Genomic DNA, 22950 nt, shown 5'->3' with positions numbered 1-22950 from the left:
CTCTTTAATATTTACAGGTTTCAGAGTAGCAGCCATGTTAGTCTGTATTCGCAAAAAGAAAAGGAGTACTTGTGGCACCTTAGAGATTAACACACTTATTTGAGCATAAGTTGCATCCGATGAAGCGAGCTGTAGCTCATGAAAGATTATGCTCAAATAAATTGGTTAGTCTCTAAGGTGCCACAAGTACTCCTTTTCTTTTTAATATTTACAGGAGATCTATCCAAATCCCATAAAGCACTCAGGGATTTTCCCTTGCAATTTCTAATTTATTACGTTTTGTAATATGAATTAATTTTGTTTTGTGGAGGACTGGACAGCTTGGGTGATTAGTAATGGGAAGAAGAGCCTTTCACTCATATTGCATGTCTGAATCCAGGCTTGGCTGGTATTACTCAAAGCTTTTCAGTGGCCTATGTCAAATGAACCTGGTGATGTCAGTCCAGTCCACATCATTAAAACAGTCCTCTATCATAGCTGGCCCTAGCTGTCAACTTTTGTTCAGGCTCAGCAAAGAGGTCAAGAACTGGAGGGGCACTGGGGACTGAATTATCAACTCCTCCATAGAAGTGCTTCCTCCAACTTAGGATTGGCAGAGCAGTATGGAGAAGCTTACACAACATGTAGTGATAGTGCATCTATTCTGGGCCCAGTTCTCCATTTCGTGCATGCTCCAAGCACCACTTATTGCAGTGCTTCTGCCCTGATGCCTACAAAAATTTGTCAATGGTTAGGCAATTAGCATGCTATGACCACTGCTTAACAAGCTGATTACTTGTCTCATTGTTACCTTGTGCTCCATCACCTGTTTGTTCTAACCACCTGTTCTCTCCCATTTTATACTTGGATTGCAAGCTATTCAGGATAGGAACTGTCTTTGTTATGTGTTTGCACAGGGCTAAGCATAATGAGGCCTTGATAGATGAGTGGGGCCCCTAAACACTAAAAGGATTCAGTACTATTTTTCCAAGCTGATGAACTGTTTGACAACTCAGTTTTCAAGACACATTGAAAATATTAATATACAATATAATATACATTCTACTAATATACAATACATCTACATTTTGCGTTTATGAAGTCGGTGAATGCAGGGTCAGGCATGGATACAATAAATGAGCAAAACAAGGATTTTTTTTTGTTTTGTTGCTTAGCAATACAATATGACTCCTGCAAGCCAGCAGACAGACACTGTTAAGGGAATGGAATATAAGCTACTTAAAAACAACACAGTGCACAACCTTCTGTACTATACCAAAAAGATATAATGGAGACTACTACAGAGCAGGTAATGTCAGCAGGCCAAAATAAGTCAACTCAGTCCAGCAAAATCTATCCAGAGTGTGTGAGATGCAAAGCACATATAGTACATAATATTACGAAGCGCCTAAATCTGTTCAGTCAGTCAAATGATGACATTTTTTCTTTGTCCCTCCCCTATTAGTAGAATGGCTGCATCTCTCTGGGCCAACTGGCCTGGCTTTAATTGTTGTTTTTTAACTTTGTACAGCCCCACAGCTTGGGTGCTATATATACACAAATAAAGAAAATTAAACTGGCTGAACATTCTGGCACGTCTTTCCTTGGAAAATATTGCATCATATAATGGAATGTTCAGCTAGCATTCATTGCGCTGCTGAGGGGGGAGAACTTTGGGTTGATTTTTTTTTTATTTAATATAAACTTTTTTTAATTTCACTGATGCCTTTTAATGTATTTAAGGTCTCTTCTGTTCGTGTCATCCTGGAAGAACAAAGTGTTTTTCTTCACTGTTTAAGGGGTGTACTGGCAAGATCACAAGTCAGGATCCTACAAGCATAAATCACAATGGTGATGTCTCCTTTTCAGAGCAGAACCTGCACTGGCCTTTTTTATTATCCCATTGTAAATAGCCTGTATTCTTGCCTGACTGGGTAGAAAGTGGGTCCAGCCAGGCAAGAATAAATGCCATTTTCATGACAGTCTGTCAGCATCACAAGCACCCTGGGCTAGTCTACTGCTGCCCTGTTTATTCCAAAGGTAAGGTCAGCAACCCTTCTCGTGCCTTTGTCCAGTCCTTCCTTAAACCACTCTTCTTTCACAAAGTCTTCCAACACTGACCTCATCACTACCAACATCTGCTTCTGCCCGTGTCTGAACTCTTGCCTAGTGTATTGTATTTTATTAATATTCATGGAGCAGACACCTTGGGTCAGATTATCCTCAGCTGCAACAGTATAAATCCAGAGTAACTCCATAGACTTCCTGTGTGACCATGGGCAATTCACTTAATCTCTCTGTGCTTCCATTTCACATTTGTTAAATGGAAAATATTATGGCCATGTCTATACTATGGGCTCTACAAGCAGCACAACTGCAGCTATGCCACTTTAGCACCCGTAGTGTAGACTCTTTGTACATCAGTGAAAGGGCGTTTCCCATCTATGTAGATGATCCACTTCCCTGAGCAGCAGTAGGTAGGTTGACAGAAGAATTCTAGTCACCTCTACTCCCTGGGTTAGTTTGACTTAAATGTGTGTTAACAGGCTGTGAATTTTTCATACCCCTGAATGACCTAACTAGGTTGATCTAAAATTTTAAAGATAGATTACGCCTCAATCTCTTTCTCACAAGGATGTGTCTGTGGATAATTACATTCGGGCCTGATTCTCATACATACTAAGAGCAGCGTAAAGGGGCTTTACATTGGATGTAAATGTAACTTACAATGTAAAAGGACCTGGGATGTCAGGTCACTAATGTTTGTGAGTTGCTTAGATACGATAGTAATAGCAGCTATATAATTACCTACAATGATAGAAGATTAGACTAGAGTAGACCTGAGTAAGGACTCTGAGATCTAAGTCATGGTAAATATCTGAACTTGCTTTTGTGTGTTGCTGTATAAATATAATGGTAGTAGTTTTCATGCCTGTTTTACTGCACTACTTATTGCATAATATTCACTAATTTACTTATCCCTAATAGTGGGAGCATAGGTGGTCCTATTATGTGTGTTGACTCATTGTAACAGTATTTACACCCACACTCAACCAGAGTCCTTAGGCCTTGCAGAGGGCACTTCATGTACCCAGGGATCTAAAAACAGGGAATGGGTGGGCTGGGGTCAAGTGCCTTGTCCCCACTCACACTTGCCCCATGGAAATTCCACAGAAAAGCTAATATGGCTCTAAGTTATATCAATTTTCTACACACTCACCCCTGACATAGATCCCCAAGGCAGCTGCCGGCTGGGGAAACCCTAGTATATTGGCCCCATTGGCTCCATGTTGTCAGAAAACATGGAGGGACTGGGAACACAGAACTGGCACAAATGCACACAGCCTTTGGACAGATTGCCCTGGCCTCCTCCTGATTCTCATAGCATAGGTTCTACACATGTCTAGGGGATCTGCATGATTCAGGAGCAGACTCTCCCAAAGGGAACAATATGAGGGGAAACCTCAAAGATTTCCTCTCCTGTAGCTTTCTCCTTTGGGGCAGGGTGGTGGTGACTGGGCCCAATAACACGTTAATACAGGCAGAATCCATAGTTTTACTTCCCCTCTCCCCTACCCACCCTGTGAAATACCTCAATAAATAATATTTCTTGGGCCATTATTCTCATGACTACATGTGCCTGTGATGAATATAGGTTTCAGAGTGGTAGTCTGTATCAGCAAGAAGAACGAGGAGTACTTGTGGCATCTTAGAGACTAACAGATTTATTTGAGCATAAGCTTTTGTGGGCTAAAGCCCACTTCATCAGATGCATACAGTGGAAAATACAGTAGGAAGATATAGATAGATACAGAGAACATGAAAAAATGGAGGTTGCCATACCAACTCTAACGAGATTAATCAATTAAGGTGGGCTATTATCAGCAGGAGAAAAAAAACTTTTGTAGTGATAATCAGGATGCCCCATTTCAAACCGTTTACAAGAAGGTGTGACATTAGCATGGGGAAATAGTTTTTAGTTTGTATAATGACTCATTCACACCCAGTCTTTATTCAAGTTGTGATACAGGAAGGCCAGGGAGTAGTGGGAGAGTGCTAGAGGGGAAATATATAAGCTCAAAGCTAATTAAGGCGTGGTTCCCTGTAGACTAGGGAAAGTGGCTGCAGGTTAACTGGAGCACCTGCAGTCAATTAAGGCCCTGTTAGGAACCTAATAAAACCCCCTGTGCCAGGCAGACAGAGGAGGAAGGAGAAAGGACTAGAGCTTGGAGGCATGGTGAGTGATTTAGAAGACCTGAGAATTGAAGTAAGGGAGACCTGTCCCCCCAGCATCTAAGGACTGAGGGTAACCCCACCTAAGGGGGATGAGGGTAAGAAACCCACAGGGGTTGAGAGGGGCTGGGACTTGGACTGAGGAGCAAAACCAGACCTCTTCCTTTCTCTACCACCTTCCTGGGCTAGTAGCGGGGCCCTCGGCACCCAAGAGCAGGGGCAAAGGGTGGTATCTTAGCTCCCTGCCAAGAAAAGCGCAGGACCCATCAGACTAAAATCAATCATCTTGCCACAAAGCCTAATTTAATGGTGTCCAGTTTGCAAATTAATTCCAGTTCTGCAGATTATGGCACTGAAACACTTTAAAGATGCTTTTTAAAATTTAGCATGTTTAGAAGAAATGTTACAAGTTTTAACTCATTGTGTAACTCCTTGTGTAAGTAAAATATCTCTGTTCATTATTTTTGTCCTGTACAACATCACTCAGAGCTCTGCCACAAGTTACATCACAAAGGCCATGGCTGATTTGTAAAATGTATTGAAACAACTGGTATTTACAAGTGTGTGTGTATATATTCTACTCCATGATACTCACCCTTTGTTGCCTCATGGTGAGCCATGTTTCAGGTGAATGATTCAGATTAAAGATTGAACTAGTGAAATTCAAATTCAATATAAATCTCCTATTCTCTTGCCAGTAACTTGCTGAGGAGCCTGAAAAACCTGGCAAAGATGACAGAATAGTAAAACAGTTTTAATGTCACTTTATAAGAAAATAAAACTGTCAAACATTAATACTCCCAAAATTGCTAGTCCTTTTAAAAGCAATTTTCCTTGCAAACAGAAATATACCCTTGGTATTTTTAATCAGGGCAGCAGTTAGATGTGGACATGCTTTTAGACTTAGCATATCACAGCAACTTGTTGTCATGATACATCAGGTATACTGCATCTGACGTGGGCCAATGCTTGATGCAGCATAGGAAGGCAAAACATTTCACCACCCAGCCTCCACAGTGCACCTGGCTGGTTACATAGGGGAAGATGGTTTTTTTGCTTCTACAGCAGGCAATCTTCTCGTGCCCTGATAAAGAGAATTTACACCTAATGCAACTTTTTGATCTAGATCTTGCAACAGCAAAAATTCAGAAAGCTATTTAACTTGCTAATATCCTATGAATATATTCCCTGGATTGAATATATACTGCTGAAAATAAGTATTTTCTTATCTGGCCTAAAACTAAAAGTCAGCAAACGGAATAAGTGCCTAATTCTTACTGTGCCACAGAGAAGACACATATACACCGCCCTCCCTGATTAGATTCCATCATATTGTGCATTACTTTGTAAAGTGTTCCCCTTCTTCCTCTATTTTTCTTTGAGACCTGCTTTCAGCTAAAATGCTTGCATAAATCCTTCATTTGAACATCCACACAGGCATTTCAGTGCACACTTACTCATTCTGTGTACCTGTTTGCCCATTTTGTCTGCACAAATTTTGGGATCTGTGTTCAGTCTAGATGACAATATTTAAAAATTACAGGGGGATATCCTCTTTCATCATGTGCAAGGCACCTCTGTCCCATTCCTTGGTTTTTGATTCCTCTTTTTAAAAGTCATTTTAGTCTTAGCTGTAACAGATATGGCAATTTCCTGCAAGATCCTTGAAAAACCTTATCAAATTAAGTTTAAGTATCTTTGGACTCCACAGTATTAAATGCAAAGGTTATGCATTATTGTGGCCCTGGATGATTAAAGGACTAGACTGAATAAAGTGCAGACAAGAATGGTCTTTTGGGACAATATGTGTAAAGTGGATTTTTTGGGAAATACATAAGGGCAGTGAATGCAAATTCCCCACCCCAGGTTATGCAAATGCCCAACCTTTTGAAGCTATGACCTGAGGAGTGGGCCTTTGACTGATGATCACCTGTTACATGAGGCCGAGATCAAAGGCCCAATCTGTATAAAGGAACGACTGAACTATTCATGGTTATTCTGGTTCTGAGCTGAGTGTGTTGTAACCATAGAAAACCCCCTTTGTGGGGTTTGAAGAAATGACTCCTAACCAGAGCCCTTCTTTGAGCTGGAGGGTGATCTCTGGTAAGTTCATTGGCATGCGTATAGGCCCTTTTATTGTGTGTTAATGTTTACTCCGTCATGCTTTCACCTTAAGAATAAATGCTCGCTTATAAAGAACAGTGCGGTAACTCATCATTGATGACAACGACATAGTACGTAGCTTTCAAAGAAAACAAAATGCAGAAGCTGGCCTCTTTAGGCAGTCTGGCTTGCTGGGAATATCACAGTATATTCAGGGAACTGTGCAGCCAGGAAAAACACAGTCAAGAGAGACACAGGTCTCTAACCAAGGGAGGTGGTTGCTGAGGAGCCTAGAATGAGCACCCTTGGTCCTTTTGAGTGAGTTCTATGCCCCTCTCATGAAACTGTATTTTTCCATATTGGTATACTTTTGCAGACAATCACTTAATCCTAAATTCTTACTGGTAGCAATTACAATTTTGTCATTTGTTAATGAATAGGTTGTAGCATCTGACAGATGGCACCTCTTAAGGCTAGATTGCATCATTCAACATCTGAAGGGTGCCAACGGAATTGCTCAAAAGTGTTTCCTCCAGGCCAACCCTGTTGCTATTAGCAATGAACCCCCTTCAGTAGCAGCAGTGAAGCAACTCTGAGGGGAGACAAGCAGCAATGACAGCTTCTCCTCCTCTTTTACCAAAAAAAAGAAAAGAGGGGGCGGGGGGCAGAGTAGTTTGAAATATCAGTGCCAAGCTGTTTAAGATCTAGTGGTACCAACAGTAAAAAGACCATTATCTCTCTTTTAAAAATAGATAAAAGAAAAGTAATGGGTGTAGGACTTTCTGATAGCTGTATTTTATATTTAGTATCCAACAAACCTTTGTGGCGTGAAGTTATCTTTTTGAATTGTGTTCTGATTGAGACCATGCCTGCACAGACCACAGATACTAAACTAGTTTATTCTCCTCCTCCTTGATAGCTAAATAGACCTAAAGAAAATAACGTTCCTTGTTACTATTTGCATGGATCATGTGAAAATGATTTTAAATTATGACATAAAAATTAATTCTGTCACTACTTTAATAAACAATATATTGTTTTGGAACTATCAAGCTGTTTAATTTAGCAGCTCTGATAAAGAATATTCTGGATGTGGCTTCACATCTGGAAACACAGAATTGTGCTAATGATTGTTTTTAATAGAGAAGTTTGAAGACTAGACTTAATTCTTGCTGCCAAAAACTTTTAAATCAGTGAAATAACATTTGGAATAGGTCTGGAATATTATCCCAGCTACACAAGTAATCTAACTTCTAAAAACTGGATGGTATATGATCTTTGAAATTTTCCTGGGTGTGTAGAATAGCTCAATCATCTCTTGGGGAAACATCTGTCGAATAGAAATTCCCTGGAATGAGATACAATCATGGAGTCACTAATTAGTTAAATATATCGGAGCCACAAATAGCAGAACTTGAAGCACTGTAAATTTCTCAGAATTTCTGGTAAACATATTGGGAATAGGTTAGTTGGTGCCACAAGCACTCCTGTTCATATTGGGAATACGGTCAGCATGAAATCACAGCTCTGTTTAAAAGTCTTTGTGCCTGTAATCCCTGTGACAAGATACAGAAGCTGTATTTGATTTGTAGCAAGCAGAGTTAATGCTTGGCTCTGATCTCTCACACAGGTGTTGTAAACTGAAGTAATGAGGCAGGATTGGGGCCTAGAGGCCCAATCAGGTACTCTGAGGAAGCCCAGGAGATTTTATGCAAACTTGGTAATCAGAGGAGAAAGGCTTTTGGAGGAGGCAAAGCATCCAGTGCCCAGATGCTAGCAGGCAGAGGTATGACTTCAGGTAGGTTTTTCTGTTTGTGAACTACCATATGTTTGAGGAACAACATTTTCTTTCCGCTTGGACACAAAAGGCTTGATAGTGATGGAAAAAATCTCACTTTCACAAGTTAACCTTCTCTATCAATTTGCAATCCAATTTAGAACATACCAAAGAAAAAAGGATGGAGGGGAACATATATTGTACACAGAATTCCTTTCTTTTCAATACAGAGACTATAACCCCACCCCCACATTTCTCTGAATATCTGGTTGAAAAAACCTTTTCTCTTCCTTTTTGTATGGTTGCCAAAACATACAAAACCTGGCAAGATACTAAATGTTGGTCAGTCTTTTAAACCGTATCCTTCCTGAGGCTATTTTCTTTTCTGGAGTTGAGCCTCTGTGCAAAGTATCACCTGTGGAGTTTTCTGTATTTTTAAATATGAATAGTATTGCTCCTTTCGTCAAGAAACAACAAAAGCTGAAGCAGTACTTATGATAGGATAACCGGTACCAAGCCAGTTTTTCTTTTGTTCAGCTGAGCTCTGTTGTGTCTAACAAACCTGATTTGTGCTCCCTGAAAATGGCATTTGAACAGAAGGAATCCATTGTACTAGATCTCATTATAGGGATACCTTCATCCATTCTGATAAACTGCTCTTATGGAAAGAAGGGTCTTTAGCCCTTTGTTTTTAAGGGCAAAAACCTAAAAATAGGGTAACCATTTTGTAACTTTTTTTAAGCGAAATGCAACAAGCCAAGTAAAAAACAGCAGAAACCATAGGAAATGTATCTCACAACATTAAATTAATACACGAATAGTGAAAATCTATAGTTCAGTGGTTATCACACTTTTGTACTGATAACCCCTTTCAATAACAAGCATCTAGTACGAAACCCACCTACCCCCCCATATATATTTTTGAAACGTATAACACCATTACAAATGCTGGAGACAAAGCAGAGTTTGGGGTGGAGGCTGATAGTTCATGACCTCTTCTTTCCCCCCCCCCCCCCAAGTAACAACCTCTTGACCCTTTCAGGTGTCCCAACCCCCACTTTGAGAACCCCTGCTATAGTTAAAGTAGAAACATTCTTCACTCTGTGTAGTAAGATTGAAACATTGTCATCTATAAGGTCATTCACGTTGAGTATATCCAAGGAAAGATTCCTTTTTTTCCCCTCCACTGAACATTAAAAATCAGTATTTAAAAATAAATAAATTTGTTGTGCACAGCTGTTTCTACTTGAAATCAGCTTCTCCAGCCTCCACTCGATTAAAGACTAATAAAATAACTGGCTCTGGAAACCATTACTTGGTGCTCCAAAACTATGTCAGCTAAAATAACATGATGTATCCCAATGGGCTTGCAGATGCAGAAAACAATGAGGGGGAAAATGAAAAGGTAGGACCTAAATGGGGATGGGAAATGCTGAAAAGGGGAAAGGAAGGCTTTAGAATGCCACTCTCATAAGAGCTAAATATTAATAATATGCAAACTCCAGCACTCTACCCATAAATTTTTAAAGCACTTAAAATAGCATCACCACTTGGTAGATGAGCAAGCTGGGGCACAGATAAGTGAAGTGACTTGCCCCAAATTTACTTTCAGATCAGTGGCAGAACCAGGAATAGAACTCAACTTTTCTCAGTCCCAGTCTAGTGCCTTACCTGATGGGCCACACTGCCTTGCTCTTAAGGAAACCTGATGATGATCAGCTGAGAAGTAAAGTCCCGTCATGGTTATACAACTGTTAGAAGACAGGGAACACACTGTGTGTATATACATGGCCAATTCTCATTGAGAAAAGAGGTTGATAGACTGCCCTGGGAATTAGTACTATAGTGACTGCTAAATATAGTAACAATCTGGAAGAGGAATAAGTGGTGATTTGGCTGAGGACATACAACTCTTATTTAAGGAAGACAAGACTAGGGAAACCAGTGTGAGGAACTCCAGAAAGACCTTTCCAAATTGCCTAATTGGGCATAGTAAACTCAAGTCAGGACTAATATAAGTAATCTATATACACATCTAAGTTAATTACTGTAACCACTGGGTGGAGGGTAGAAGTGGAAATCTGGATGCTGTTGTGGACAGTTCTATTTAGTCATCTTACTCACTGCAGCGGTGGTCAAACCAGACTGTCTCCTTTCATCTGATGGGACTTTAATGCCAATCACCTGCTCCATCATCCTAAATCTTCCCCAAATACAGTTAGTTGGCAACAGCAACTTATCTTCTAAAGGAGCTAGATAAACCATCCAACTGCAGTTTTTGAAACTGCTTCACTTTACTCTGAACAATCAGGTTCCTCTTCACACCACTTTCATTTCATTTTCCGTTTGAGAACTGCTATGTTTCAGGATTCAATAAACTCAATAAATGAGTCAATGTAAATCAATAAAGTGTATAGTATGTGTAATGTACTGTGGTCCAAATTAATCCCTGGTGTAACTCTAGTGAAGTCAGTAGTTACACAAGGGATGAATCTGGTCCTGTGTGTTCAGAGCTTAAAAGGAGAGGGATAGGGTCCTATTTACCCTCCAATATAGATATTGGTATGTAGGAAGAGGGGACAGAAGGGAAGACTATTTCCCACCATTAAATGTGTAGAGATGAGCTAAGGAGTCTGTTTGGATCTGGATTAGGTTTAACGTTAGAGGTTTGGGTATCTTATTCAAAAAAAGCCAGTGTATAGATTCAAATATGTCAGTAACAAAATTTTATGAGGCAGGTCTTCAGAGATGTCAGCCCAATTAATTGAAATCTTGCAAGGTCAGTTGTTCCCATGAGCTCTGAGCCACTTAAGCCTACATTTTAGTTGGATCTGGAAAAATAGGCTCCTTCCAGTTTTGAATTCAATCTGCAACCAACTCTAATCCCAGACCCAGGTACTCAAATATGAAACGCACAACACATGCCTAATCCCCAAATGAGAGGTTCCTGTGAAGGCCCATCTGGTCTAAAAGTTACGCCTCATAAAATCTGAATCTTATAACATTTGCAACAACTACAATAACTCTACTAGTTTACAGTGCAATTAGTACAGCTCCTTGGTTTTAAAACAAATAAAAGGGGGAGACATTTTGCAGCCAATTCTCTTTTCTCTGTACAATTTATGCAAGGCAAAGGGCACAGAAACTAGACACAGTTCCCCAGCAAGAGGTTCCCCCCCACTGTAAGGCAAGCCACAGCAGGCATATATAGCTAGCTCAGTCCTCCCCCTCTTACCCCAACTTGCATCCCCAGCATGGGAATGTGTTGTGGGTGGAGAAGTGTGCTGTGCTCCTGCAAGCTGCAGCTGGTGGATAGTTTTGCAGGACTGTTGCCAGCTGGCAAGGCTTAGCTGGCTCAGAACTGGCCAGAGAATCAGGTAACTATAACTATCTCCCTTTCAGGTCTTCCCTCTCCCGTCCTGAATGGAAACAGGACAGGAGAGAATGTGGGCCAACAATTCATAGAACTTAAATACACATCTATAGTCCTTTATTACAATTGTTAAATTTATCTTAAATTCATGAAACATAAGAAAACAGTCTTATCATTTGAGTAAATTTCATGCTGCTGAAATAAACCCAACATTGAGAAATGGAGTATTTTTAATTTGCAGAATAAATACAGTGCAAATTTCCCCACCAAGGTACCCCTAAACTACTTGGATTGAAAGAGTTCAGAAAATACACTTCAATAATAATACCTAGCTTTTTTATAGCTCTTTTCATCAGTAGCTCTCCAGGTGCTTTATAAAGGAGGTCAGTATGATTATTAATTTATTTTGTATGATCATAGTACCTAGGCATCCCAGAGGCGGACCAGGACCCCACTGTGCTAGGCTCTAAACAAATACAGAACAAAAAGACCTGTCCCAAACAGCTTACTACCTAAGCATAAGGCAAGAAACAACAAACAGATATAGACAAAGCAGGGAGGAGTACAAGGAACAATGAGACAATATTTGTCCTTGTGATAGGCAGTACTCTCAGCACTCCAGCCACCTACCCATTGTCAAAATTTTTTGCAGTCTTCAGAGCAAAGTAGAACTCGGAAGAGGTCTCCGAAAGAAGATAATGTTAGTTTTGCAAATATTTACAGGGGGCTTCTTCCAAGCCTGAGAGGCAGAATGGGAGAAAGCACAAAAGTGCTTGTCTGAAAATTTAACAAATGGGTGATGGAAGCTGACGACATAAGCTGATCAGAGGCAGCAGCTGACTTTTCAATGCTGAATAAGAGATAAGTGGGTGAGGGGAGATTAAAGTTGAGCAGCTTCTCTGATGTGAGGAAAAAAGAGGGAATCCCAGTGAAGGGATCCAAAAAGAGGGGTGATGTGGCCAAAGCAATGGGCTATGAAAATTATCTTTGCAACAGCATTCTAAATGGATATCTGCTATCAAAGCCAGAGAAAAGGAAGTTGCAGTAATCAGGATGAGAACTTTAGGAAAGGCTGTATCTTAGAGATGTTGTTCAGAAATAATCTGCAAGACTTAGATGTTGGCTGGATGTGACTATGTGAAGACCTGGAGAGAGGTCCAAATTCAAGATTATGGTTATGGGCCTGAGGGACATGTAGAATGGTAGTATTGTCCATGGGGATTGAGAAAGGAGGTAGTGAGGATGGTTTTGTGGGATTTAGATTAAGAGCTCTCTTTTAGCCATGTTGAACTTGAGCTGATGGCCAGATGTCCACGAGAAAATGTCAGGGAGACAAATTGAGGGGAGGCCTATATTGCAGACCTCCAGTATAGACGCTACCTATGCTGATGGGAGGGGTCAGCACAAAACCCGTTCTGCTTTAGCAAGGGCATACTCAGCGGAATTAAAATGTAACCCATTTAAAACTGATAAAAGGAAATATTTTATACAATGCATAATTAAACTGTGGAACTCACTGAGACATAATGTTGGGGCCAAAGGCTTAATAAGTCTCAGATTATTTTTTTAATGGAAAATTATAACATTGACCATTGCATTACGTATTATGCAAACTGATGAGGGATATACACCCATGTGCATGTACCCTTGTGCTTTAGGGCATAAATCAAGCATTAAGTGACTGAAGGTGGGGGGGAGGGGAAAAGCTTCTCCTGTGGGCAGGTACTGTGTAATTTTAAAATCACACCTTATTTTAAATAAATTGGTCCTGGCCATTGGCAGAAACAGGATACTGAACTAAATTGCCCCAGTATAGCAATTTCTCTGATAATAAATATTATAAAAATGCTGTCACTTTAACAAGATGGTAAATCTAAGCATTCTGTGGGTCCTGTATACCAGTAGACAACATTTAATAAAGGGCCACCATTTTTCCCCCCAAGAGTACAAACTATACTGAGGACATATATGCACTATTTTAGCTTTTAAAAAGATTAGCATATTTAAATATTTGTATTACTATAGTTATGTTTTGGCTCAGAATATGCACTATTTTTAAACAGGATTGTGGAAACGAAGAGCATACTGGTAGGCTATTGAACTGTATAGACAGAACTGTGCATAAGATCTTGTGTCCTACTAATTAAAGCAGGACTGGCTCAAGTTCTACCATTAAGCAAATTAGTAAATGCCCACCTATAACAGCCCACAGTCATCCACACAAACAGTTATTGCTGTAGCATCAATACCCCTAATATTTGGTCTAGTGATTGCCTGTCCATGTGGTAAAGCTGGGCCATAGTTTATCATTAGCCAGTGAAATAATGAGGTGGTAAGTTTTTTGCCTTCTTTGGTCTCTTAAGGTAAGTGCAACAAGCTGAAAAGCATGGCAAGCTCCTGGGTAAACAATGACAGTTTGGGTTCCACATTTTTACAAAGAACCCCACTAAAATCTCACACAATCCTGACTGTAAGATCCAAGGAATCCAGTGACTATTAGTTGCCCATATATGTGATAGAGAATTAAGTGGGTAGCAGCAGCAGGCAATCCAGATGCTGATCTAATTTATATAGAGCTTGATTTTCAGAAGCTGACGAGATAAAGCAAAACTCTGGCTCAGACACATCTGAGCCAGATGTGACACTTGAGAAGTGTAAAGAGTTCCAATGACTACATTGAAATGTTGTTTGCAGTGTTGTAGCCATGTTTCCAGGACGAGAGAGAGACAAGGTAGGTTTAGTCAACTTTTATTGGACCAACTTCTGTTAGTAGAAGGGACAAACTTTCAAGCTTCACAAAATTATTCCTCAGTTCGGCAGAAGGTAACCAAAGTGTCTAAACCAGGGGTCGGCAACCTGGGGCACGCAAGCTGATTGGTTTTTTTGTTTTTTTTTTTAACTGGCACGCTGCTGCCAGCCAGAGTCCAGGCCACCAGCCCCGCTCAGCCCACTGCCTGCCTGGGTGATCAGAACCCCAGACCGGCAGCGGGCTGAGCGGGGCCTGCGGCCAGGACCCCGGCTGGCAGAAGCCAGCGGACGGAACCCCAGACTGGCAGTGCGCTGAGCTGCTCAGCCCGCTGACAGGCTGGGTTTCTGGCCGCCGGCCCCTTGCCAGCCGAGGTCCTGGCCATTGGCCCCACTCAGCCTGCTTCCGGCCTGGGATACCAGCCGCCGGCCCCACTTACCTCGCTGCTGGTCTAAGTTCCAGCTGCCTGGCCCCCTGCCAGCTGGGGTCCTGGCCACCGGCCCCACTCAGCCCACTGCCAGTCTGGGGTTCTGTCAGGGGCCTCTGTAAATGTAAAATTTATTACTGGGACATACCTTAAATTAATGAAGACTTGGCATGCCACTTCTCAAAGATTGCCAGCCCCTTGTCTTAACTATATATAAGATGGGACAGATTGTTAACCATAAGAGGTTAACGCATGCTGTAGGAGACCACTTAAAACAGTGGTCACCAACTGGTCAATCGCAATCTACTGGTCAATCCTAGTGGATCTCCCAGGCAATCATGATCTCCGGTGGTGCAGTGTGGCTGCCACTAAGGCAGACTCCCTGCTTACCCTGGCCCCATGCCGCTCCTGAAAGCAGCCAGTGCAGCCCCGGGGCCAGGAGGGCAGGGGGTCTCCCTCTGTGCACTGCTCTTGCCTGCAAGCACCACCCCCACAGCTTCCATTGGCCAGGAGATCTGTGGGGGCAGTGCTTGCGGAGAGGGACAGTGCACAGAGCCACATGCCCCCTGCCCGGCCCCAGGGGGTGTGGTGTTCCCTTCTGGGAGCAGTGTGGGGCTGGGATAGGCAGGGAGCCTGCCTTAGCCTCCCTGTGCCTGCTGCCCACCAGGAGCTGCCAGAGGTAAGTGCTGCCCAGAAGGATGCTGCACCCCATCCCTGAGCCCCCTCCCAGAGCCAGCACCCCTCACTCTGCCCCAGCCCAGAGCCTCCTCCTGCACCCTAACTCCCTCCTAGAGCTTGGACCCCTCACCCCCTCCTTCACTCCAACCCACTGCCCCAAGCTCAGCCCAGAGCCCCCTTCCACACTGGGAACCCCTCAGTCCCAGAGCTTGCATTCCCTCCTCAACCCCAACCCCCTGTCCCAGCCTGGTGAAAGTGAGTGAGGGTGGGGGAGAGTAAGCAATGGAGGGGGGGATGGAGTGAGCAGGGCAGAGCTTTGGGGAAGGGGAGGGGCCTCAGGGAAGGGGCAGGGTAGATCCTGGGGTGCCCCTAGATTCAAAAAGTGATCTTGGGTGTTAAAAGGTTGGAGACCACTGACTTACAATGAAGTGAGCAGTTAAGGGTTAGCAAGCAGTAGGGTGTGTTACACATTGTAATGAACCATAAACCTAATGTCTCTAACTTCATAGTGTCCAACAAAGTTATGAATTTAAGTTCCCAGATTTGTCTTTTGAAGGTGTTTGTGCAGATTTCCTTTGACGTAGGGACTGCATGGTCAGCTATGGAATGATTGCTTTGTGAAATGTGTTCATCTCTGGGTGATAGGATGTCTTTGTCATTTATCAGTTTTCTGTGTGAGTTCATTTGAGACCGGAGTGATTGTCTGGTTTCACCCACATAGTTGTGGCATTTGATGCACTGGATGAGGTACACCACATGTTGCTGTGAAAGGCATGTAGGACCCAGGGATCTTGAAAGGTGTGTTGAGGGGTATTGATCTTCATAGTAGTGGAGATATGTTTGCAGGTTTTTCATCTGTTCTGAAAAGGTTTGGTCTGTGGGTTGATGAGCTTGGTGAAGCTGGGGGGGGAGGGGGGTGTTTGAAGGTCGGAAGGGGGGGTTGAAATTTTTGAATGTGCCAGACAAGCACGGATTTTTGAGACAGTACATGTTAAATGGATTTTTCTGGGGAGTGGGTAATGCCACAATACTGGCTATGCCCCAAAAAAAACCAACACCCAAAAACCAGCTTCTTGAAGCTACACCTGGAGGAGTGAGCCATTGGCTGGTTATTACTTGTTCCTGGAGACTAGAGATCAAAGGCCTGAGCTGCATAAAGAAATAGCTGATCTGTCTAGTTCTAGTTCTGGTTCCTGATCTGAACTTGTAACAACAAGGAAACCCAGTTGTGGGGTTTGAAGGACTGATGCTACCACAGCCTTAGGCTGTAGTAGCAGTGACCTCTGGTAAAGTTTTTATTCTCATTGTTTTCACTATAATGCTTTTATTTTAGGGAAACACATTCTTTCTTAGAGAGAATTGTGTGGTAACTTCAGTAATCATAGCCCCTGCAGAGAGCGAAGAACAGGCACTGGCCTTCTAGGCAAACTAACTTGCTGAGGATAGTGCAGGGAGTTGTGCTGCCTTACAACCATGGTCAGGAGGGAGTGAGAGAGGTCTCTACCCAGGATTGGTGACAGCTGGGAGCCAGAAACCTTTCAGCAGGTGCTCTTGAGGGACCACAGAGGGGGGAAATACAGATGCAGTTACCCTGAAACTGTGACGACATAAAAAGATATTCCTGAATATTCAGTGATGAGCTGGAAGGTGGGTGCTCTCAGAAACCCCTTGTTAAAACTTCACCCCTTAACTAGAGGGAGGATTGGGTTGATTTCCCTGAGTCTTTGGAGTCACCCCTCTCTGGAAATAGCAACTCTGGGGCTCATACAATCCTTCTGAAAAGGAAATCGGTTTGTGCCAAATAAGCATTTTCAAGCAAATTTCCTAAGGCAGGATGTCCCCAGAGCCCCCTAAAACATCTCCACCCCTAACCCTGTCACATTACCCAAGCTAAGACTTGTGATATGCTATCAATGCACTAGTACATTTTTCATAAAGACGGTATAAACACTTCTAGTAAAAGTGCAAGTGCCCAATATAAATTTGTTTGCCAAATGATGATGTGTTCCTCTTTGGCTGGAAGTGAGGAGAGGACTTTTGTTTAAAGTGAAAAACAAATGAATAGATTCTTCAATCCCTCACAGCTTCAATCCCACAGCACAGATGTCTCCAATTCAGAGTTTATCACAGGCTCAGAAGGAAGAACTAGTGAGATCCCTTAACAGCATTTAATTGATTACAACAGCTACACGTGATGGGGCAGACACACAAACTGGTTTTAGCAAACAAGAAGTTAAGTTCAGCTTTCCCATCACTTTGCACAGCTTAGAGGACAGCATATAACAATAGGCACTTGAGAAGCAGGGAGGGGTGGATTTTTTGTGAAGATAGAGTTCCATTTACAGAAATATCATACAGTCCCACACGTTCTGATGGCAAACACTTTTTTATTCCAAGTGTATAACAATTATCAGTTGAGGAAAATAACTTGTTAATTACAATTGTCCTGCTATTCCAGCAGATTATACTGGATAAATGTTAATTGTTGGCTGTTAAATGTATGTTCATGTAGACAGAAAAATATATCTCAAGTCCTTTAATTGATGGGTTCCCCACAATCCAGTTAACTCTCACTTAAGACATTTTCACTTGTTGAGGTAGCTGTCTACATTTCTAGATATTTTTATAACCAATTTATTCCACTGCATTTTCTGAACTGACATGTTAGAGGCTACTATTGTTGTGTGTGCCTAAACTGATCTGCTGGAGACGAGTATGTGAAGGTAGAGAGTAGAGCTGAGCAAATCCAGTGACAGTTTTACACTGTTCAGACTGCTTTTTGGATTTTCAGGATTTGTTAAAATTTGCATGCTACTTTTCTATTGTTTTTCCAAGGGAGTTGGAACAAATACAAGGCCTCCTCAGCTAGGAAAACACCTTTGCTGTGTATGGATTAAAGGACTACTCCCAAACAAATAGATGACCCTATACAGTACTGTACATATAATCACTGATTTTTGGTTATATACTTTCTTTCCTTCTTTCTGGTCCTTTTTGTAATGCCTTTTGTAAACGGTTTTTCTCTCCACTCTTTTCTCCTATTTTTTTTCCCCCTGGAGGTTTGTTTTTTTTGTTTTTAAATCTTCCGCTTCTGCTGTATGCCCCAGCCCCTGCCTTTCCTAAACAGAACACCAAATAAAATAATGTTCCAGTTCAAGTCAAACGGTTTAACTTCTGCTGTTAGTGGGTTTGAGATTTGACAAAGTAAATTCACTCATTCCTAGTAAAGCCTATGTGCTTTCTTATGTGATTTTAAATTTTCTCCCAAATTGAAATGTTTTCCTTCTTTGATACCCACAAATCTATGTAGCCCTCACAAGATTATTTTCTGTGCATTAGTGACACATGAACTTCAAATGGGATTGGTTTTAATAGCAATTATAATTGCATCCACCTAAAACAAAAATCTGTTCATTTCCCTAATCTTGCAACTGTTCCATGCCCATCAATGGGGATGTACACTGACATTAGTGGGGTTCTGAATGAGTGTAAGGGTACACCCACACAACATTTTTCAGGGTCTTAGCTTCCTTGATTAGTCACCAAGTCACAATGTGCAGGTACTGAAATTGGATTTAGATTCTAGAGGACCAGACTGAGGTTTTTACTTTTGGAGTTAGCAGTCCATGTTAAAACTGTGTTTTAGATATAGGGTGAAGGAAGGATGTTGAGGCTTCTTTTAAACGTTTTTCTTTCTTTACCAAAAAAATAAAAAGGCAGTGAACCTCACCTTAAGGAACAACCCAGGTGCCAATGAACAGCAGCAGCAAGAGGAAACCATGTTACAGAGATGGCATAAAACATGGAACAAACATAATGATCACAAAGATTATAGATACTGTAATTATAACTATTTGTTAAAGAGGCAACTTATTCCATACCCACAGAGACAACTGATGCAGAGAGGTATAGCTAGATCAGTCCTGGTCTTGGATTCTTCCAGACATTGAGTAGCTGATGTTCAGTATAAGTGACATTATGAAAAAAGATATTTAAAGGGGTGAGGATAGGGTAGTTTGGAGAAGACTAGCTTATGATAAAGATATCAGGACCACAGATGACCGTCAAAAGAGGTAATAAAACTGATAACTGATTAACATATTGCTGATTGCCTGGAGCAAAGTGGGATAATATAGAAACCCCTTCAAGTTAAGATATGTGCTGGATACTGTACTAGTGATTGGGCTATGCAGCTCTCGGATGTGAGCAATGGTGTGCCTTCACTGTTGATTGGTGGTACTAGTAAGATAGGCAATATATGTGACACTGGTATTTCAAAGCCTAATTTGTCCTGCCAACATTTTTAGCAGTACTAAAGAGGAAGGGAAACCAACTCTCCAGAGATGCTCAACACCTTGCAGGCTCACCTTTAATGGCACACTTCAAACACTTATGCACTTGAATAGTCTCATTCAAGTCAACGGGACTACTTATGTACACAGCTACTTACATGCATATTTGCAATGTCAGGACCTAAGAGAACAAGCACACTTTAAAAAGTAAGGATCATGCACCATGAGATGTATTGTTAGTTTATTTAGCAAATGTAGTTTTAACATTCATTGTTTACTATAATATAGAAATATTTTGTAGTGTAGTTTTCTTAAAAAAAAAAAAAAAAAACTAACAAGGTTGATACAATGGTCTGCTAATCAACACCCGCATAATTTGCTTACAAAAATAAATAGTGGTTTCTACCCACTTCCCAACAAAGACTTATTAGAGAAAGTCAAATGATCAAGCTTCTACTTCACTTCCACTTTGGGATCCTTTGTGCCCTAACACAGTGCTGGAATAGTTGTGCTGCAAACTCTGTAGGGGAATGTCCTGTACTTCAAAGCAAAACACGATCCCTCATTTCAATTTGGTTTCCAAAAATTTTGAGTACTTCTTTTTAACCCCAAGAACACAAATTTTTGGATCTCTTCTGTACTACAGGTCAAAATCTTCTACTTGACAGAAGCCTGGTACCAACATTAATAATTGCTTTAATATCTTGAGCCTTGATCTCGCAATGGCCTCTGTGCACGCAGACCCTACATCCACATAGAACCCCACTGGAGTTAGTGGAGCTGCGAACAGGTGCAAAGGTCTGCCTGTGTGAATCCTATGCAAGCTCAATGTTGTTGCTGTATAGCTCCTTGGGGAAACTGCCTTTTGACACAAAACAAGTCAGGGGAAAAAAATATTCCTTTACCCCTCCCCCCCCCCATCATAAAGAAATCTTGACCTTCCTTGTTTTTGTTTTTTAAAAAAAAAAAACAGTCCCTACATGTGTTTACCTACATACAGCATATGTGTCTGTGCATGAAATTTATTTTTAAATAGTCTGTTCAGGTTTTTTCATATAGAATTTTGTAGATTAAACTGTTAATGCTTATTGTTATTAGATAGAGGAAAATACCTTGGATTAATGTCGTCCTACTGAAGAGGAACACACAAAGGCCTATATCGGTGCACCACGGTAGGCCTCCCATAAATTTTTGGACAGCAATACAAGGTGTTGAGAGCCTACTGCAAGGTATGAAGAACCAGAGTTGGTTCTGGAAAATTAGAGGCTTTCAGTAAAGCCATTTGTTTGGACCTCCCAGCTGCAGGGTGCAAGAGTCAGTGTGTCACTTTCTCAGTCACTTGCCCTACACTTCTGTCATGCCAGCTAAAAAAAAAAAGAAAGGCACAGTAGGTGATGTGTCCAGAGCTAACGTGGGTGTTTGTGGAAGTTTAGTGTTAAGGAAAACCTCTGGCATGACCCATCCAGGACTGTGATAAAAAGGAACATATTTTGATTCTTTTAGGAGGTTAAAGTTAGCAGTATCACCATAAAGCTCCCATGGTAAAGGGACATGACCCATATCAGTCTAGCATTTTATTCTGTAGCTGCTAGGGATCCTGCATGACCTAGGAATCCACCTAAGGCTGCATCTGTGGCAGTATTTGAACTAACATACATGAGCACATTCCTATTGACTTCAACGAGAGGAGTGAGCCTTCCTATGACTGGTTTAAATGACACACAGTGCCTGAAGTGGGCACTCCGTGTAGGGGTAAATTTTATTCAGTACAAATTAAAAGCCTCATCCCCATCAAAACACCAAACTGCAAGCTATAATTGTATTACGGCTTGTCTACACTACAAAATTAAGTCGATTTTCATTTAGGTTGACCTACAGCCACCGCAGTAAGTCAATTGACTGTTGGTGTTCATACTACCCTACTTTTGCCCATAGTGCACATCATAGGTGGTGGGTGAACCCTCCCGCACTTCGGGAAGGCTAGCCCACCTACTTGGCCCTTCCCCCACTCGCCCGCCAGAGCCCTGGGGGCCCCTCCCAGCCGGAGAAGCCCTGGCCAAACCACTCCAACCTCTCAGCCATGGGCTTGCCCGAGCCACCCCTGGCTGCCAGCCAGCTGAGTCATCCCTGGCCACCGGGGGCCTGTGGGCTGGCCCAAGTTGCCCCTGGCCACCAGCAGGCCTGGGGACCAGGAAGGCCAAAGCACTGGCCCAACCCTCAGGCTGGCTTGCGCTGCTCAGGGCCGCCAGCCAGACAAGCCTTGAGCTCCAGGCTGCCAGCCCAAGTTCAGTCCCTGCCGGCTTTGGGGGAGCAAGGGCGGGACCTTGGAGCAAAGCATAGGTGAGGCTATGGCCTGGGTTAGGCAAGGCCATGGCCTGGGTTAGGAGAGGCTTAGCCTCCCCGACCTATTGTACCTGCCACTGATGGTGCACATCCTCACCAAGAGCACTTGCATGACTGAAGTGGGGCATTGTGGGACACTGACAGCAGTGCAGAGCTCATAGTGGAGTAACCCACCCTCCCCAGGGTGACAGCCTGAGCTGTGAGCCAAGCAGGGCTCAATTTCACTGCTGGAAACCTACCAGCAGTGAAATTGACATTTGTGTCAGTTTCACAGCTTCCTCCTGCTCAGAGCAGCAGCCTGGGGCTCACAGCTGGAGCCATGAAACTGACAAGAATGACAACCAACAGCAGATCTAAGTAAGGCAGAGTCTACGCAGCCACTACACTACGCTGCCTTAATCACACTGAAATAAGCACTATACCTCTTGCAGAGGTGGAGTTATGTCAGTGTAGCAGGCCACTTGCTTTGGCAGAAGCAGCATTCTGGTGTAGACATTGACATGATTAGGTTGACGTAAGCTGCCTTACATTCACTTATCTCTGTAGGGTAGACTAAGCCTTAGAAAATGATATTGTTATGGCACACATCATGAGGTGGTGCTGTTACACAGTCTTCCAAGTTCGCCTTCTAGTGTGCAAGCAAATGTTTAGCTTTGGTATAGCACACGTTGTTGTTGTTGGTAGTTAGTTAGTTTGGGGTTATGCAAGTTCTGCATGGAAGTCAGTGGTCAAGGAAGAAATGGCTGTGTGAGCTGTGGGAGAGTTTGCTCTCTGCCTTGTCTCTGTTAGAGTTGTTCTCTGGGAACGAGGCCTTGAAGTTGGGCTATTATTCCTGGGGAAAAAAAGATTACCCTTAATGTCATCTAACCACCACTTTTCTAAAACAAGTGTATTGAGTATCCACTAGGTAGAGTACAGGAGTATACTCAGTCAATGCTGGGCACTGACCTGCAAAGCCCTTGGCCTCGACCTCTGCTACCATTTGCCAGATTGTTGAGA

General features: G+C 42.3%; 1 protein-coding gene across 1 annotated transcript in view; it reads left to right on the top strand.

Annotated features, from left to right (window-relative positions):
• The first annotated feature begins 9443 nt into the window (after positions 1-9443).
• EIF4G2 (eukaryotic translation initiation factor 4 gamma 2) overlaps positions 9444-22950 on the top strand; it is a 32129-nt gene continuing 18622 nt past the window's right edge. The window contains exon 1 of the mRNA XM_077819956.1: positions 9444-9497. Within this exon, the coding sequence (XP_077676082.1) occupies positions 9444-9497 (54 nt within the window). The remainder of the gene's footprint in view (positions 9498-22950) is intronic.

This window comes from Eretmochelys imbricata, chromosome 6 (assembly GCF_965152235.1).
Source record: "Eretmochelys imbricata isolate rEreImb1 chromosome 6, rEreImb1.hap1, whole genome shotgun sequence".
Taxonomy (NCBI): Eukaryota; Metazoa; Chordata; order Testudines; family Cheloniidae; genus Eretmochelys; species Eretmochelys imbricata.
Note: the sequence above shows the minus strand (reverse complement) of the source record. Positions and strands in the feature narration are given on the sequence as shown.